We start from the raw sequence: 19,256 nt of genomic DNA, 5'->3' as shown, positions 1-19,256 counted from the left end.
TCTCTCCATTTTACTTCTACATCTCCGCATACTTATTGTTTACAAAATCCATTCCAACAAATATCTATTAAACCAGTTATGCATTTATGCAAGGTTTCTTTAAGTCTATTATGTAGCCTGTGCTCCTTGTCAGGTTTGACTCATTTAAACACTTACAGAAAGAAACCACACTGACAGCAATGTCACCAGCTCTGAACTTACTATTCTTGCCTGCAAACTCTTACTGGGGTTAAAGCAGAGGGACTGGGAGGGAGGTTGCTTGTATAGATGTAGGAAAACCCTCAGGGAAGCACATGGGGCTCATCAACAAGAGACCAACCTGAGAGTGACTTCCTGGAAGAGGAATGGCTGCAGAAGCACACCCCTGTGCCTCGTTCCTTCCCAGACTATGAGATCTATACTCATGGAGGCCTGAAAATCTGCAATGATAATGAAAATGTTAATGCAGTCCCAGCTACCTCAGTACTAGGGGGCTAACTATTAAAATATCATGAAAAACATAATGAAGCATATTTTTTCTTTTAGATTTTTATGCACTAACCACAGAAGAAGGCAATTTATCAAAACCATTCACTACATCTGACTAATAGTTTTGTACATTACAGAAAACCACAGCTAACTGATGAATGCTGATAAGCTGTAAACTATTTCTCCTCTTGTAAATATTGCGAAGTGTCCAACAGTGCTGCTAATACAGCTTGCAATAAAATCAATTAAAAAATAAAATAAAGAATATCTAAAAGGATTTCAGAAGCTCAGGAAAAAGTCCTTTTGCTATTTTTTCACATTTATGTTGCTTTCCTTCCTTTCTCTGGGAAAACAAGAGCTACATAGCTATGTTGTCATGGGCTGCAATCTGGTGGGATTGCAGTGGTTAAACTGCATTCATCCCAGTTACAGCTTAAATGGCAGAGCCTTAAAGGGCTCAACTCATCAGCTCATGTCGCTTTACTCCTTGATTCAAAGCTGAACCAATGTAACATTAAAATATTAGGTGACACAGAGCTTCTGTTTTAGGTAAGCTACAGCTCAGGGAAAACTGATGGACAATACTGCTTTGCTAAAGCAGTGGTGATGGGGCTAGGAAGAGGAAGAGCTAAGCAGCCTTTCCCCTCCACATAACAGGGAAAATAGCTGATGCAAATATCTGCTCAATTATATTTTTGCTAAAGTAAACATGTGAATTCTGCCATCCAATGAACTTGCATTTTGACTCTGTAAAATAAAGTCCAATATGAAAGCAATGAGCAATTGTAAATGGTGAATGCCTAGAGTACCACAGAATACAAATGAGCATCTACCTGATAATCAGAAAATATTTTAAAAACAGCAATGGGTGAAATTCAGCATAGTAGGGTGGGCAGCACAGGCTGTACATCACTTAAGTCATATTTAGGTGAAATTGAGCTGGTGCATGAAATTTTTGCTGACACTGCAGAGCTGAGTGCCACCAATTAATGACTTAAACCCTCGTAAGCAAGCATTCCTTTGAGGATCATTACTTTATCGCATCCATAGTTTTTTGGCAAAAAGGACTATCTTTTGTGCTGTCATTTCACATCATGATCATCTTTCAGGTGCTTCCACTTCCCCCTCACGCTTACCTACCCTATGGCACGACACTGTCCTCTCAGCTGTGCTCCTACCCTGTTCCTTGGGTCAGCAGAAGTATTACCACTAAAGACCTTCTATCAAGAAGTCACAGCTTCAGTTATTTGATTCCATGAGCCGTATAACGCTCACTGATAGAACTTGCAGTACTGGGTGCACAGGGCAATTATTCAGCAGAGGTTTGCTGCTTCCCATTTTGACAATTGCTGCTCCTATTCTCAAGAGAAATTCACAGGGGAGCAAGGAAGACCCCAAGGAAAAGAATTAAATCAAAGCAATGAGGAACGACAACACGATCTCCAATAAACCAAAACAGAAGAGCATGTAAGTGTTACTCTTTAAAGCTTTATCTCTATTTTACTCTTTCAGAGCAAGCTTTGGAAATCACAGGCTTGGAGAATGGGGGTTTCTGTGACTTCCGAGCCTCCGACTGCACCAAGGTCCGGGTATTTGGCTTCAACTTCAAAGAGTCACCCAACCTGCGCTGCGAGGTCACGAGTTTAATTGTAAGCCACTTCTCATGGGTTCATAAAGTATTGATGATAAAGTCAAACTTTGACATGTTTATATTAAAGTCTTTTACCCTGAACCTTGCTGAGTGCCATCATCTCTCACTGCCACAGCGGGGTTCAAATACCTTTGAATCCTATTGCCAATATATTTGCTATGGATGAGGGAAGCCAAAGAGACTCAGCCCTTTCCAGGGTTGATTCTTTGGAAATGCACAGCTATGTGTTCTTGCTGATTCTCTTTGTGGGGCTTTTTTTAACTCCTGCTTGGTTCAGCTGCACTGTAGACTGGCGAAGCCTGAAACCACAATATTATTTCTCATTTTATGCATCTGGAATCGGTACGCTTGGTGGTTTTCCTAAATGCATTTGATTGCTAAGTTTTGTAGTTAAATATAAGGTTTCCTCAACATAGTTACAGAGGCTGTTATTTGAATTTTCTTTGTCATACTTCAATACCAAGTCAAAAGTTTTAATGACTATTAAACCCATCTCTTCTGTTATCACTGTAATTTTATTATAAACATCTATACACGAGCAATGCTAGGACTGAATTACTTGGTGTATCAGTATACTCAGATACAAAGGGTTTGATTGATCTCATAAATCCACCTCATAAAAGACGTTCAGCTTGATTGCCAAACAGTGCTACCATGCTAATGAGGCACAGCTGAGATTCACCTACGGTGCCCACTCAGGGCTTCAAAGGCTCTTAACAAACAGGGATGTCTTGTGGAGCACATCCTAATAAGTATGAGCATCACCTTCAGGGAGCAAGGACCTGGCTGCAGAGCTTCAGGAGCAAACAAAAAGTTGCTCTACCACATTATGCTCTCTCATCCCAGCTGCTCATTCGAAGCGCTTCCTAAATCCATAGACCACTCACATGCATAGATAAGCATGACTTGCTCTTTGCAGTATCATTTATTTTAAATAAACTATCTGGAAATGCCTTATATTATTAATTAGAAATATAAACATATGTTGACAACTGGAATTTCTTTATATGAGCCTTCAGTTTCTGCACTCCCCTTCTGTTTTACTGTAGCATCTCAATGGCAAATGGATACCAAGAGGACAAGAAACCACAAAAGCAGATTTTCTCAGCTCTGAGGCTGTTGACTGTCAGATTCCTCTCCTGAACATTACAGAGACAGAGGCTGTGCACTTCGGGGCTGGTGACAAGCCGTTTGCAAGATGGCAAGTGAAAGTAGGAATTCTTATTTCTCTAAGAAAGTATTAGAAGGAGAAAATCAGTTGTCATGGTAAATTAAAATGCAAAGAACAATTTGCTTCCCTTCAGAAATGAAAATGCCTGTAGAAATATTCACACTAATGTCACGTAGGGAAGAAAAAAGCCGCACCAACCCAAACAATGTGAGTTAAAAACAGGTGTCTTTGTAGGCAATCCAACAGTGCAAATTACAATCACTTCTCCAAGTAATCATCTCAAAATGATGCAGATTGATGCAGATCAATTGCTAATCATTAGTATTTCATTTCTGGAAACCTCAGCTTCAATTCCTGATTAAGCAGCATGTATGAGACAGCTTTGACTCTCTGGTTGCAAGACCGATGCTTGCGCAGTGCAGGAGCAGAGCACTGGCTGGCTCCTGGGCATCCAGTCATAGTTTTGGTTATGGTCATGGTCTTGAATGACTGCAGGAAGAAGCATGTGCAGTATTTGCTCATGCTGGGTTCTCTGCTATGGTTTTAGCCCCTTTTGTTCACAAAGTGATTCCTACTTTCTAATTATTTCCAGAAAATCAGTGCCTTACTGACCCTGTGCCTGCTACCCTCAGTCTCACTCTTGGCCTGGATGGCTATTTTCTGAAGATCAGTTGTTTTTATAAGACTGAGATCATCTAAAGGCTCTATAGCTGAGAAAAACATATTGCCATTGTAGGAAAACTGCAGATGTGCTTTGAAAATTGCAGCATGTAAAAATGAAACACATAACACACTTGCTTCTCTGCACTGCTACTGCCTGTCCCGCAGGGATTTGTGTTTTAAGACATTAGTATAAGATCTCTGTGGGAGCAGAGCCTGAACATTGGCTACTGGGGTGTACCTTGCAACTTCCTTCTGGAGAAGGAGCCATCAGAGTGGGCAGACACCAAGGCTGAACCTGGAGGGCACTTCCCCCGCCTAGGGGTCCAGAATTTCCCAAAGGAGATACTGAACTCTGTCAACTGTGGAAAGACCTGAGAAGGAAACAGTCTTGAGTTTCCTGGCCCAAGAGGGCAGCTAACATTTTTGCATGTGCACAGGGCTTTTTCTCCAGTGTAAGTAGGAAAGCTTCCTCACATGTCAGCTGTGTTGTAATGCAGTTTCCTTTCAAGTGCTGCCTTTCAGCCCTGAGGAGGTCTGTATTATTTTTCTCATTTTTTTTTCCCCTGAAAACACACATAGAATGTCTCTTTCCTTGCACTTAAGTTCAAGAAAACCTCTGCACCTGTGAGCCTTCTGCCCTTTCCCTCTCCTTCAAACCCTGCAGAAAAACCAGGTTGATGGCTATGAAGCAATCACACAATTAAACTGTCTCAGTCCGCATTCGAATCCTGGCTCTCCTGTGGATGTTTGTGCTGATCAAATTGGGAAGGCAGAGCTCAGCACTTGGTTTCAAAGGCAGCTGGCCTTACACAGTGGCACAGAGAACAAAACAACAAAGCTTTTCAAGATAAAAAATGATTTGAAACTAATTCCACCAATGTTCAAAAAATCATGCTCCGGAAAACTCCTGATAGCACTTCCTGCAACATTGATCTTCTGGGTTATGTTAATAGATGCTTTCCAAAATGTAGGTAAAAGACTTTTCAGAACCAAAAATCAAAATAATTCTTTCTGCAAATGTCGCTGTTCAATGTTTTCAGAATCTCTCTCCCCTCCCAAATCAAATTTCAGAGGAATCAGCAAAGTTTCACATAATCTTTTTTGACTACCAATGTTGCAAGAACATGAGCTTGACAAGCTCTTCTCAGTGCTCTTTCATTTTATCTGCTCTTGTATTCATGTTTCAGATTTTGCTCATTCTTTCCATGACATGCTGCCGAACACAGATAAGAAAGTACATGGTGCTACACCAGAGCGTTTGGTATAATTAGTTTAGATATCAAAATACAAATTCCTACCCGGGCAGCAGATGACTTGGGAAGTCCACATAGATGTCTGGGTGAAGAGGTGAAAGAGCTTGGCGGGTACTTCTCTAATTTGGGAAGCAGGTTTCTCGCTTATCCTCTGTTCATTATCATTGCCTGTATTTTTCAAAAGCAGAAAAAAAAATATTTGTTAAAAAGTCAGTGAGGCAGAAACTGAATTTGAATTCAGCCAGTTTTTTACAGCTTTCATTTTTCATTTACAAACATTCGCACAAGTCAAATTTTATGTAGATTATGAGTGATACAAATAGGCAAGATTGCTTCATGATGAACCAAGTGATAGACCTCCTGATTGTCCTGACTGCTTATCCAGAAGAAGTGGTTCTTTCTTCCCAGATTATGTGAATGCTCAAGCAATCAAGGCACAATGCTAAGCACATCTTTGGCTTTTAAGGGCCAACCAAATTTGAAGAGAGGTTTGCTCAGCTTAGGTCTCATTGAAGTATTTGTTCCACATCACTAAGGTGACTAATGGAAAAGCAATTAAAATAGCTATAAAACAACCCAGTTCTAAAAAGACATCAAAATGGATGTTTATAATAGAAGGTAGAAAAAATACAGATTAAAAAAAATCAAATTGGCAAAGAGTTACATTTCACTCGCGGTGCTCACTTCAGACAGAACAATTAGTGAAATTCTATGGCTTTTTATATTCTTCCCTGTCTACCCATTTCTTCACCCATTATTAGTGCACCGGTACTGAGACAACATTGGACCTGTGATAAAAGAATGTAATGAAATGAAATGCAAATTGCATTAGGAATAATATATTCTTAATGGAAGTCTTGCTGCCAACAAGCACTGTCTTTCAGTGAAGAGCAGGTCTTGAAGGGTGTCGCATGTTTTATTTTTTTCTCTTCTCAAACTTCGGTGTAAGTTCTTTAGTTTTTTTAAAAGAGTTTTTACCCTTAGTATAACATACAATAGTCTAATAACTCAACTGAATATGTGGCATGGGAATTTTTTTTTTCCTTAAAGCTATACCAGTGAATTTTACTGGACCAAGGAATTCTAGTGAAATTTTTGACCAACTTTAATTAATCTGAAGTTGTTTCTCTTCTGCAATTTCAAATTGTGAATATCCACAAATACTGCCTCTTTAACTCCTTATGCTTCTGCAGAAACAAATGCTTTTAACTCACACTGCATTTTGAGCTAAGAACCATCACATGAGATATTGTGGGTGTATCTACTGTACCGTGATCCATGAGCTTTCACATCATTCTTAATGGACTTAAGATAATTGATGCTTTTTATGAAACTTATTAATTTTTAACTCTGTGCACTTCCAGTTGTCTTTGTTCAGTTTCACATACATTCTTTCTGTGAACTGGAATAGCTTATTAATTGACCAAAAAACTAGACTCTTGCCCTCATAAAAGTCCTTTGTAAAGGGACTGAGGGTGTTTCAGCTTTGGGGCCACAGGAGAGATGGAGGAGGTCTTTGGGGTTGTTTTTATAGTGAGAGGACAGAACAGGCACTTGACTGATCCAAAGCAAAGGCTAAACAACGGCTTTAGTTTGGCTGTAAGAAGTCAGAACCTAAAAAAATACCTGACAGAAAGGGCTTTGCTTTTGTGCCGGTGTTCATCATTGTTTACAGCATGGCTTTCAGCAGTATTTTGGGGTGCTCTTTAATGCTCACACATCTCAAAAGGTGTCACAACACTTTCTCAAAATTTAACCTTTTCTACACTAGTCTGCTATCTTTTCATTTTTGTTGTAAAAGAATTAAAATATAAACTCACTGAACCCTTTCTTATTAAGTAAGCATTTTGCTCTCTGGTATTATCCACTCTAGCACTTTTTTTTTAAGGTTAATTTAAAACATCCTAAATAATATGTGGTCCTGAATTTCAGCCAAAAATCTTAATTTCATTTCACAACTCCTTGAAAGACCCCCTTGTATTACTTGAGTGCCTAATGTTTCCATAAGGATATTGGAAAAAATCCTCTGAAAAAAACCCTAATAGCAATCAGAAAAGTTGAATGTCAGTGGAGCCAAAAGATCTTTTGGTTATTAATGAATAGTTTCCAGTTTGGAGCATTAAGCAATTTGTTAGCTTGCAGTAGAGCCACTCACAAGTGGTTTAATTTATCTTGCTGGCAAGCATTCAGTTCAAGGGGGCAACGGTATATGCTCTGAAATGAGCAGACAGTCTCCATATGGAACATTATTACTTATAAGGATGATTTTTGTATCATTTAGATCACTAACGATGGCTTCCAGTACAGTAATTCCAGAGTGCTGACCCTCTACGACGCAGTCTGCCAGGCCTGCCAATTCCATCCAACCGGACTTTGTAAATTAAAGGTAATTTAAAGAGCGTAAAGGTTTAATATGGATCGTTCGTCTCTTCCCTAGCCTGCTCCCTCCCTTTGATGTACTGTGTGTTATAACAGCTTTCAAAGAGGAAAATCTGTTTCATAGGTCAGCTGCACAGGCTCACACTTCTTTTTTCTCTTTCACAATCTCCTGTCGATGATATTTTATGTTTTTTTTCATATTTACATGGGTTATGAGTACCTGACAGAGTATGCTTTGTGATGGACCTTCCACAGACAGACAGACACATCCAGAAATATCCCAATATTTATACTTTGCAGCTGTTAATGGAAGTAAATAAGACTGAGGAGTATCCAAATTTTGAAATGCCTCTGCCAGAAAGTGATTTTACCTCTCCTAACCTGTTTGGTGAGGGCACTGTAGCCGTAAGGTATATCATTTCTATACCCATTTTCTGCCATAGCAAGACGTATACCAAGATGCACATTGTACAGTTTTTGTCATGTGAAAACACCCTAGAGAGAGCATAAAACATTTTTGCTTACATTAACCACTGGTAAGTACAAACATATAGTACTTTGACAGTTTCAAAACCGTCATCAAAAGTCTAGTGCTACATTTTAAATTGCCAATATGCTAGGGACTGCCTGGAGAGCACTATAACCTCCTGTTTTCCCATGGACTTATTAGTGTAACATTCCCCATCCCTTAAAAAGAGCTCCCCTGCTGTTAATTTCTAGACAGCTGTGTTAGACAACTTTTCTGTTTTTCAACGGGACCTTAAAAGAAACTTACGGAGGATATTGGGTGGGGTGTTTGAATGTGCTGATCCTGCTTTCCTACCCCGAGGCAAGTACAAATAAATAGGAGACCACCAGTCTGCATTTTTATAAAATCAAGATTAATCAGGTATATCTTAACTCATTTGCCTCACTGTTCTCATTAACATTAATGGGAAAATAGTTTTCCAACTTGCACTGATTGCAAGAACATATCAGTTACCAAAATAAAATGAAAGTTCACGTGTTTTTCAAATAAATCAGTGAATAGAAATTACTTTATAGGCCCAAATGAGGGCAAAACCACTTAAACTTCAGATTAAAATATTTGTGTCAGAACCCATGCAATTAAAGCTAGGGTGCTTTATTTTGTTAAAGACTTTCCTTACTCTTACATTTTTTGAGACTCAGAAATACATATGTTGTCTAAATACGTTGGTGTTCTCTAGGGATTATAATAATTTCTACCCTAAAATGCTTCCAGGGACTATTTGAACTAGGCTTCCAATTGCATCAGACCACATTCTAATTACCCCTCTTGTAACATTACTTTGTAATATCTAAATTGCTTTCAGAAAAGGTGTTTCAATTAGGGGACATTTTATATCAGGCCATTTCACATTCTGTGTTCCTTTTTTATGGAGCCCGTTCTGTACCACATCATCACATCAGAGAAAAAAAAAAAGCATATTTTTCATCAGAATGTCAAGCCTTTGAAAACAACAATGTAATAAAATCTAATTAACATCCAGATTTTAATGTTGATGGTCTGTCATGTTCTATCATGTTGGGGCAATTATGAGAGCTCTTTTTGTTTCTCTACCTTCCTCATTACTATTAAAGTGCTATTATTTAAAATATTGATTAATATACTTTGGAAAGGAAGTTTGAGAAATTTGTAAAGCAGTGGATAGAAACCAGAAAGCCAGTAACAGGACACACATCAGTCTCAGAAAAGCAATGTGTGTTCAGTGGAGTGATGCGGAAAATTATCTTTGGCCCCAGTAGCTTCTCCCTCCTACTGTCCTGCTATGGAGGTGTCCTCCCCTGTGGTCCCAACAGAGCTCCATGTGTCAGATAAAGTCCCATCTGCAGGTGTGCCCCAAAACAGGCTACAAGCCAAAGACATAACTCTGCCACAGGACCTTCACATGGCTTGACGTTTAATTACATCCGTTAATTATGTCCCTGTGTTCGTTTCTCAGACAACCCCAGTGTCTTCAGCCCACTCAGAAGCCTCAGAGTCTCCCTGGCCCTGATGGTCACCCTGACTAGGAGAGGACAGGGTGGCCTCAAAGGGCATGAACTTCTGCTGGGATGTTCTGCCCAACCTTCACACTATGAATGTGTTTAACTCTTGTTTACGACTATCTCATGGAAGCCTAAAATCTAATGCACTTCTTTATTCTGCTTTTATACCATTGCTTTTTTTTTTTATTTTTATGAAGAACCTTCAGAAATAATTAAGTTACCAGAACAGGATTCCAAAATTTCAAACAGAGCTTTTATCCAGTCTCAGTTTTTGTTAATCTCGCAGAGCTCACCTTTGAACCTCACCTAATAATCATCATATTAGTAGTCACAGCTGAGAATAATGATCAAACACACTACGTAAGTGTGGAAATTAAAAAACCCCAACATTCACATTCTGTTGCATTCATCCATAACATGCAACATCACATGCTGCCTAAGCTAAAACATTCTCAGCTACAACGATCTCATGCTGGAGAGTAGGAAAACATACATGTCTTCTTTTCTCCTTGCTGAGAGAAAGTGCCAGCATTTACATTGCTATTACTTTATTATTTCAAGAGACAAGCGAGTTTCTGCTTATTTACAGAAATTAGTAACTGCTAGTTTCTTATCTTTCTTTTTTCTTTTTTTCCCTTACCTCCACCTCCCACCTGGTTTTATTTCCCTTTTTTTGGCAGGAAAATACTTGTAATATAGATGGACTTTGCTACGCTGAAGGAGAGTCAAGCCCTACCAGTCCTTGTCTTCTCTGTGAACCTGACATTTCTAAGTTCACCTGGTCCATTAATGAAAGTAAGACAGTTTTTTCTAAGATTCAGAAGCACTTAGCTCTTAATTTATGGTTCGGTCTATGAAATACATGGTTCCTTCATTTGGCTAACATGGATCTATCCTGCATAATAGCGCAAGTGGGCAGTTTGCAATGGGAATAATTGAGTGCACCAGAAATGCAGATTGACCAGAAGAAGACAGTGCTCCACTGTGTGCACTGTTCATCTGGGCATGTATCTTGCTAAAACGTGACAAATCTCAACTTAATAAAACCAAAATAATGCCTGAAAGTGAAATTGTCAGTATGCCAGTGTCCCATGCAGTGCTCAAGTCTGTCAGCTAAAGGTGATGGGCCCTAAATACATCTGTCATCATCCCCCAGGTACAAATCTTTAAGGTAACAATTTCGGGAAAACACTGCTTTTAGAACACTAATGTGTATTTTTGGTACCTGGAAGAATTGTTTTCTTTCCCTGAGCCAAATCCTATGAAATGCCACACGAAAGACCTTGTCTTGGCAGGGAGTCTAAGTGATAGGGAGCAGCCACTGATTACCTTCCCTGCCACGCAACCTAAATGCTCCTTCCGCAGCCCATCGTGGCAGGGGTTGAGGAGAGGGCTGCTTTTTGAAGCACCTCCTGAATGCTGGGGACTTAATCACAGCTTTTTCATGGCTACATCCCCCGTGTAAACAACAGCTATTACTTACCGCTTGCTTTATACATCATCCACGTCTCTAAGCAGCATTATCCTCATAGAACATCTCCCCGGTTACATGAGCACATTTACATCTGGTCAATATAAAGATTATATTACCACTTTTATGTGGATTCATGTGCTGGTTCTAGAAAGAGTTTCTCTGCACTTTCAGGTTCTGTAAACACAAGCAAATTACAGAAAGGTATGTGAGTGACAGGAACAGTTTGCTTCGCTTGCAGTTTTATATTCCTTTAGCCCAGCCACTTCGAATTTTCTCTATTTAAAAACTTACACCTCTGGTTTATGTCCTAAAAAAATCTAACTTTTGGAATTTGAAACTCCTTGTCAGGAAAAAAAACGTCAGCAGATCCATCTTAAGTGTTGGCCAACTAAAAATCCCATTGCATGTTATTTGGATGAGTAGTTAAAATGCCTAATGGTAAGCCAAATCTGAAGAAGAGCTTCTACACCTGAAAGTGTGATCTTTTTTCCCCAAGGATATGGTTTAGTTTAATGAGAGATATTATCTGTGACTCACACACTTTGCCTCCTTTCTGTCCTTCCATTGTGTAGGCCACAGCAGTAGCATCTCTAGGGATGAGCTGATCCTGATTGTTATATAGACAAATTCATTACCAACATCGAGACAGTTCAATTTTAAAATTCAGAAAGTGGCTTAAAAGGGAAAAACTGCATAGTTTTGGAATTTATAAAGCTAGAATTGATTTGGGAAATCTGAAACATGTCACAGTTCACTTTTCAATAATTCCAAAATTTAAAATTATTGAAAAGTAAAGGTTTGTCAGACTTGCTTTCAAAACTGCAAAAAACCTTGTTAAAAGTATTGCAATAGTTGGGAGTGTGTATATGTATTCAGAGGATGGGAAGGAAGTCTCTCTGGAATTAGAAACACTCTTGTTCACAGACTACTTTCAGAACTTACATGATTTTGTACCTACGACTGCTCATTACCATCCATCCAGTTAACACATTTGTGTTTATCTGTAAATGCATCCCCAGCATCAATATTTCATTGATTACTTTGGGCCCAACTTTTATTGGCTTCATGGTTTAAGTGTTTGGGAAATAAAAAGTAAATTAATAGATGGAAGCTTTCACCAGTTATGCTAGGACAATCTGCTGGACAAGCAGTTTAGAAAGTTCTCATAGCATAGCAGCAATAAGTAAAGAGACATTTAAATAACTGCATAATGGGAGATGCACTATGGAAAGCAAAGCTTGATAAAAGGGTATGCACCACGAAAAAACCCCTAATGATTACTTCCCACCAGCATAATGTAAGGATACGTGCAGTCCTTATGAGAACACACTTATAGTTCATAGTTTTAGAGTGTGACTTGAAATTAATCCTCAGTATTAAAATGTTCTTTAAGTTAAACATAACTATGGCCAAATTACATTGTAAGAAGATTTCTTTAAGCATTAATACATACCAATTCATACTGCTGGTAAAAGGAGTCACCTCAGGGTCCTCATCCCATCTTACTTTTCATTTGCGTCTAATTCTGAAATGTAATACTTTACCTTGTCTTCCTTACCTATTTATATCATAAACATCTTCAGGCAGCATTTGTCTTCTACTGTAAAATAGCCTAGTACAATTGGGCTTTTACCTTTATTAAGGAAATATTGAATGTAAACAGTAACACTAGAAATAACACCACCAGTGTTACCATAACATACACTGCAGTCACTAGGGATAGAGAGTCTCAGCAGCATTGATGCACCTCTGCTGACACTGACAAGACCTTTATTCCTGATAAATGTCCACCTGAATTCAATCAGACTGCTCAGGCTTAATTATTACCCCTGTGTGAAGGCAGGAGAGTCTACTCAGTTGGAGTTACACAACTTTATTTTTTCTTTTTTTTTTCCCCTGAGTGGTCCACCCAATTTATTTGTCATTCACCATTTTGAGAATGAGTTTGCTTATATTTAAATTGATAGATAGGTAGAGTGGTAGATAGAATACATATATACGTAAGTATTAGAAATACCACTTATTAAAGTTTTAATAAGAATTGGGGGACTAGTGGGAAGTTATAGAAGTCATGTCTGATCTCTTCCCGTGTATCAGATAACACATCAGAAGTAATAAAATTTCAGTATGGGAGAAAGATAGGAGGAAAAAGATACAGTTTTTGGTAAAGCCATACGCCCCCTCTGACACCTAAATTGCTTCCTCTGTCTGTGTCAGGGTACATATTGTATCTTTTCCTTTGAGAGCACTTTTACAAAGACCAGTGCTGTGAATCTGTACATGGGAGAAACTGGAATTTCTGTAATCATGGTTTCATTTTTGCTGTTTAGACAACCTGCCTCCTGTGTTCCAGGCCCCCTCCAGCCAGCTGCTGACATTTATTGGTGAGAATTTTGTTTACCAGCTAATCGCAGTGGATCCGGAAGGGTCAGCTGTGCTATTCATCCTAGAGGCTGGGCCACAGGATGCCAGGCTTTCTCCTGCCGGCCTTCTGATCTGGAAAGTCGATTCAGAAGAAACGCAGACCTTTGAATTCACTGTGTCGGATGAATGCAATGCACAGAGCAGATACTCTATTGAGGTAAGGAAATGAATGTTTTAAAGGAAAAAACCAAAACAAACCTGTTTATCATGTCATCGCTCTGGTACAATTGTCATTATAGCTAATAATTTGTTACTGTCATGAAAACTAAGGCTTCAGCTCTTTCCTCATAAGTGTATATTATCCAGCACAGCAATAATGATCAATTAATGGAATAAATACCTCTGAGAACATAGAAACCATATATACAAGGAACAAGAGAGAGTGCTATTGATTGCTGTTTGAAAGAACACTCTTGCAGAGCCTTTTAATGGTTCATTAATCTGCTTTAAAATTCACATTCTGCATTTGGATTGCAGAAAAAAGCATATAACATAAAAGACCGAGTTTTAGCTATAAAAGGGAGATTATAACTCATCCTCAATGATATTTTTAGAGGGTGTCTTGCTCTTATGTCATTACTCCATACTTTAAGTTTCTTGGCAGAGCTTAGGTATTGCTTTTTCTTTATTGTATAGCCTAACATTAATCCTGTGATAGGATGAGCTAATAAAGTAGGATGCAGACTCTTGACATAAGAAGAATTTTGTGAAGAAAATATTTCTATTCCCAAAAATTCCTATTTTTACTCATTCAAACAATTATCATCAAAAATACCAAAGTGCTGGACCCACGAAGCAAAGGGGAAACTGGAGCCTAGATATAGTTTTAATGGAAACATTTGAAACTAGACCTATGTTTAACTAGATGAGATAACACAGAGGTTTGGATCTGCTGAAATGCTGTTCTTGTACATACGTAAAATAAAACTACAGAGCTCTTCCCTGAAGAGGAATTCCACAGTCATGTTCCTGCCTGGGAGCCATTTGTACTATGAAACAGCAAGGAGGGCAGCCAGGCAAAGAGAAAAGATTTTTCATTTCTTCTTTGAAGAATAAGGAACAAATTCTGCCCACAGATACTATGTAAAAACTGCTGTTATAGCAAATAGGATTTTTTTTTGTTATAAGAAGTTAGAATGTGCCCCTAAATGATGAAAAAAAGTCCTTTAAAGTCAAACTTTCATTCAAATAAATAAGTATGCTGAGTATGAGACCATCTATCTAGACAAAGGAAATTGATCAGCAATATTTTCATAGTAATAGATAACGAGATTGCACTGCAAATTTGTCCCTTCCTAAAAGAGTAACAATACACATTTCAGGTGCAACTATTCAGATTAACCTTACCATGACTCCCTTTTGCCTTCCTCAGGTTAGAGTGAAGCCCTGCAGCTGCCTCCATGGTGGAACTTGTGTTACCAACATTAAATTCCCTCCAGGCCTTGGTGAATACCTGTGCCTATGTCCAAATGGATTTGATGGAGAATTTTGCCAGGAAGATACTAATGACTGCAAATCAAACCCCTGCGGCAGTGGAACATGCATGGACAGTGTGGATGGGTACTTTTGTAAATGTCCCTCTGGTTTGGGAGGTAACAACTCACTTTTTCCTTCTCTGATTTAACTACAGATATCATGCTACAGGGTTTTTGAGTGCAGCATGACCACAAGCATCTGGCAACTGGACTATGTAAACCTCCTCTTCTGCTCCCATGACTTAGCTTTAGACAGATAGCTGGCTTTGCGCATTCCCTATCTAATTATCCATGCTCAAGGAAGGAAAAATGACCTGAAGCTCTGAGATCCTGAAATGATCACTCAACTAGGTTCACAGCCTCAGTTTCCACTTGCTTATTTCTCATGGATTTTTCCATTCATGAGATGAGCTAGGAGAAGATAGTGGAAAGGGGGAAATGCTGAGATCCAGAATTCTTTTCCACTCCACAGAATTTTACTAGATTGAGCCAATGAAAGGAAAGTACTGGGACTGAATTATTTTTCTAAGTCTGGGAAGGAGAAGTAGATATGGAAAACATACAAAAATACATTGTCCCTTAGTCCCACTTGAAGCTTCATTAGATTTAAACATTAGAAAACTACAAACCCATTCAGTTGTCAGACATGCTGATGGAACGAATCCAATCTTTTAAAATGTTTGGGGCTGGCCACAGTATGATTTTAAGAGATGCAGAGAAGAGGGATGTTCACTGCACCAAAAAAGGTTCTCTTAGAAAAGTAGAATGAAAAGCAGGAAGAGGAGGACTTGGAGAACAAAACTCAGCGAGGCCAAAGAGGTGGGTGCAAGACATAGAGTGCAGATAGGAAAACCTGAAAAATGAGGAGAAACAGCAGCATCTAACAGATAATGCAGAGGAGGAGAGAACAGTCGGCTTCCCTGAACTCAGGACATCTGTGAATGATTCACATGTGAAAAAGCACTTGTGACAGCACACAGACAACTACGGGAGCTGGCAGAGGCAGCCATTGCAGTCTCTGCTGCTTGAGCTTCTGGAGTTTGGCTGAGCTGAGTCTCTGCTGGTTCTCACAGAGTGCACATCACCTCCTCCAAGCTGGGACCCATGCCTGGGGGAGTTTCTAGCTGCTCAGAACATGACTCACTTCCAACATAAGAGATTTTCATACTGTCCTAAACACTTCCTCTCTTGGAGTTCAACAGAAGTCACTGGCATTGGAATGGACTGCCTAGGGAGGTGCTGGAGTCACCATCCCTGGAAGTGTTTAAGGAAAGGCTGGATGTGCACTTAGTGCCATGGTCTAGCCAGTGTGGTAGTGTTAGGTCATAGGCTGGACTTGATGACCACAGAGGTTTCAATAATTCTGTCATTCTGTGAAACCCTACTCTGTTCACATATGAAAACATAAATGAATTCATGAGACCCATAATGTTGTTTGCTGTGCAGTGCTATAGCTTTGAAAAACCAAGTAGGACATCAAAGGCACATAATTATTACTGCTTGTAGGGTTCATATATACAAGAAACTCAATTTTAAAGAAAAGCAATGAAGAGATTTTTTTCTCATTGAGATCATACAGACATTTCTGCCTTTCAGCAGTTTATGAATCCATCTTGATTTTGATCGTGTGGGACTGCAAGTCCAGATTTCATTAACTGTAAAATTCCAGCAGAATTTAAAAATAGCATCATTCAGAAATAGAAGTTCGGAAAAATGGCCTAAAATATCTATGACACCTAGACGGTATTGACTTCAGGTAACACTACCAAATAGCCAAAGCCTGATGTTATCCGAAGTGTTTATGGCACCAAAGATTCTGCACAACCTAAGTATGGAGAATAAAGTTAGAAAATGAAAGTTTGATCAAAATACAAAAATTCCCAAAGCCAACAAATCTACGCAAAATATCTTGAATCCCCCTGGAAACAGTGTTCCTACAAGCACAGGGATATTTGGCAGCCTTTTTTGGCTGTATTTGGTTAAACACTCGCAAATATACAATGAGAACAATTTATCATTGCCTGTAAGGAAGCAGATTAAATAGAATAGCAATAGAAAAGCAACTTAATTCTATTAGTTAATAACTTCAGTGGGTCTGCTTCTGTTGTTTGATCTTCTCCACCAATTTCACACTGCTGCCCTTCTCACTTTATGCAGCATTGCACATAGATGGAGTGAAATCAAGCTCTATTATTCCACATAAAATAGTCTGCCATAATTGCAATGCATTGTTTATAAATTCACATGGAGCATATCCTGAAATGCGGCTCTCATTCTTGCACAAACAGTAAAGAATTACAGACCCAAAACTTCAAAATAACATGCTTGAAAGCAACTTACAGCTGACTCTGAAGATAAGGGCACAGGACACCTTGATGGCCAGAGAAACACCAGGTTTTCCTGAACCCTTAATTCTTGCCAGATTAAATAAATGTGCATTGTTTTTGCTGTGCTTCCCTTGCCAAAAGTGCTAAAATACAAGGAACAACAGGGGAAAAAAATAAAAGATATGATTGAGTGAAATAGGAATACATCTCAAAGTTTTAACAGCAGGTGAAAAATTATAAACAAGTGGAGCTGGAAGCCAGCTGGGAAGTAGATGATTTTACTTCAGGGCAGGTTCTGTGACAACAATAAAAGCTCATCCTTGATGCTGTGTTTATGTCTCAATTCCCCAGAAAACCATCAATAATCTAATGAGAAGGCAATGCTATACTGCTCAAGTGACAGCACCACTTCACCGTCAAATCTTTACAAATGATAGTGAACAGGTAGTAGAAACAAAAAAGTTAACTCTTTGGAGAGCTTCCCAAATATGACTGTAAGAGAAGCAGAAGCACAGGAACTCAGTGGCAGCAATTCAGGTACATCAGTGAATCTCAGGCAATGCAAGGGAATAACGTAGGAATGGGAGCAATGCAGGGAGAGAAGCCATCGGAAAATCTGAGAGAAAGATGACTCCAGAAGTATTACTACTCTAAATTTCTGCAGAGACTTACACACATTTACCTCATTTACCTCTGTCTGAGGACAGAACTCATCCTTGAAAATGTATCCCAATCACAAATCCATTCTTTCTTTCCACATGTACCATTGATTAATACAAAATGGGGAGGTAGGAGAGAAGATGGAACTATTTTTTTGCATGGAATCCATTTTACTTTTTAGGAAAGTGAAGAAAACCCCAAGATTTGCTCATGGTTTTTAACAGCCATAGAGTCCTTAAATGAGATTGCCTGTTCCTTTAGAGTCAACTCAATGTGAGCACAGTCAGAAAGTTTCTCTCTGCATCTGTAGGTGGTCAACTCCTCTTGAGGCATAAAAGGATTTTATCTTCTCAGCTGGTTTCCTATGCAGAGATGGAGAAATAGAACTGGCACAGAAACAGATGTTTCAACCTTGCAACCTGAAGAACTTTTATTCCTATTATTTTTATTTGTACTGTAGCAGTGCCAATAGAATTGAGACTCCCTCGTGTTGCAGTGTACTGGAGGTCGAGCAAACAGAATAATTGACATTTCTTGTTGCAGAGAGATTTCTGTCCATTGCTGCAGCTTCTTCAGCAACCTTCAGCCAAGTTTCAGACCTTGCAGACATTGTCCTTGGACTCAGCTGGATTATCCTTATGCCCAAATTGATCAGATACTGTCTAAAATCTAATCTGAGTGAAAACAAGTGCTTGCATAGTTCCACCTTTACATGACAAAAATCAGCCAAGTAACTGAATTTTTAAATTTTGCTTGTTACTTACATTACTGCTTTACTTTTTGTAATTTTCTCACCATTGAGACTTTAAAGCCAGGTCTTTGCAGAAAAAATAGAGAGAAGAGAGAGGACTGGGGGAGAAGTGGCTGGTACCGAAAATTCCTGCTTTCATAGTTTATAGCATCATGTTTAGTCTTTATATGACATGCAGAGAAAGAAAATAATTACTAATCTAATCAGAGGGTAACTCGTTCGATATTTTCCCCAACGTGATGTCTAATAATTTCCCATCAGCAGTCAGTATTATGAAAGCAACCTGATGCTACAAATGTGCTAATTCAATTAACACAATAGAAACAGTAGTCCAAAATGTAACAAGGAAGGAAAAGTTAAGCACTGCAATACTATGTGATGTCCAACTTACATGAAAGAAGCAAGAAGCACGCAAAGCCAGAACTTAGCTTGAGACGGCACCAGAAAAGGGGCATGGCTTTTGTGCTATGGTTTTGTTTTGGGGTATTTTTCACAAGACAAAGCAGGCGTGAGAAGATGATATCACTAACTTGTTTAGGCAGCTCTGTCA

The 19,256-nt window shown here is 38.9% G+C and overlaps 1 protein-coding gene across 1 annotated transcript in view; it reads left to right on the top strand.

Annotated features, from left to right (window-relative positions):
• The window catches only part of LOC104547461 (von Willebrand factor D and EGF domain-containing protein-like), a gene marked incomplete at both ends in the record, with an annotated part of 56,547 nt that extends 41,494 nt beyond the window's left edge, over positions 1 to 15,053 (top strand). The window contains 6 exons of the mRNA XM_010193151.1: positions 1,981 to 2,117; positions 3,169 to 3,330; positions 7,488 to 7,592; positions 7,841 to 7,973; positions 13,400 to 13,650; positions 14,866 to 15,053. Coding sequence (XP_010191453.1) covers positions 1,981 to 2,117; positions 3,169 to 3,330; positions 7,488 to 7,592; positions 7,841 to 7,973; positions 13,400 to 13,650; positions 14,866 to 15,053 — 976 coding nt within the window. The remainder of the gene's footprint in view (positions 1 to 1,980; positions 2,118 to 3,168; positions 3,331 to 7,487; positions 7,593 to 7,840; positions 7,974 to 13,399; positions 13,651 to 14,865) is intronic.
• Positions 15,054 to 19,256: the final 4,203 nt, after the last annotated feature.

The sequence above is a fragment of the Mesitornis unicolor genome, unplaced genomic scaffold, assembly GCF_000695765.1.
Source record: "Mesitornis unicolor isolate BGI_N332 unplaced genomic scaffold, ASM69576v1 scaffold53349, whole genome shotgun sequence".
NCBI classification, from domain to species: Eukaryota; Metazoa; Chordata; class Aves; order Mesitornithiformes; family Mesitornithidae; genus Mesitornis; species Mesitornis unicolor.
Note: the sequence above shows the minus strand (reverse complement) of the source record. Positions and strands in the feature narration are given on the sequence as shown.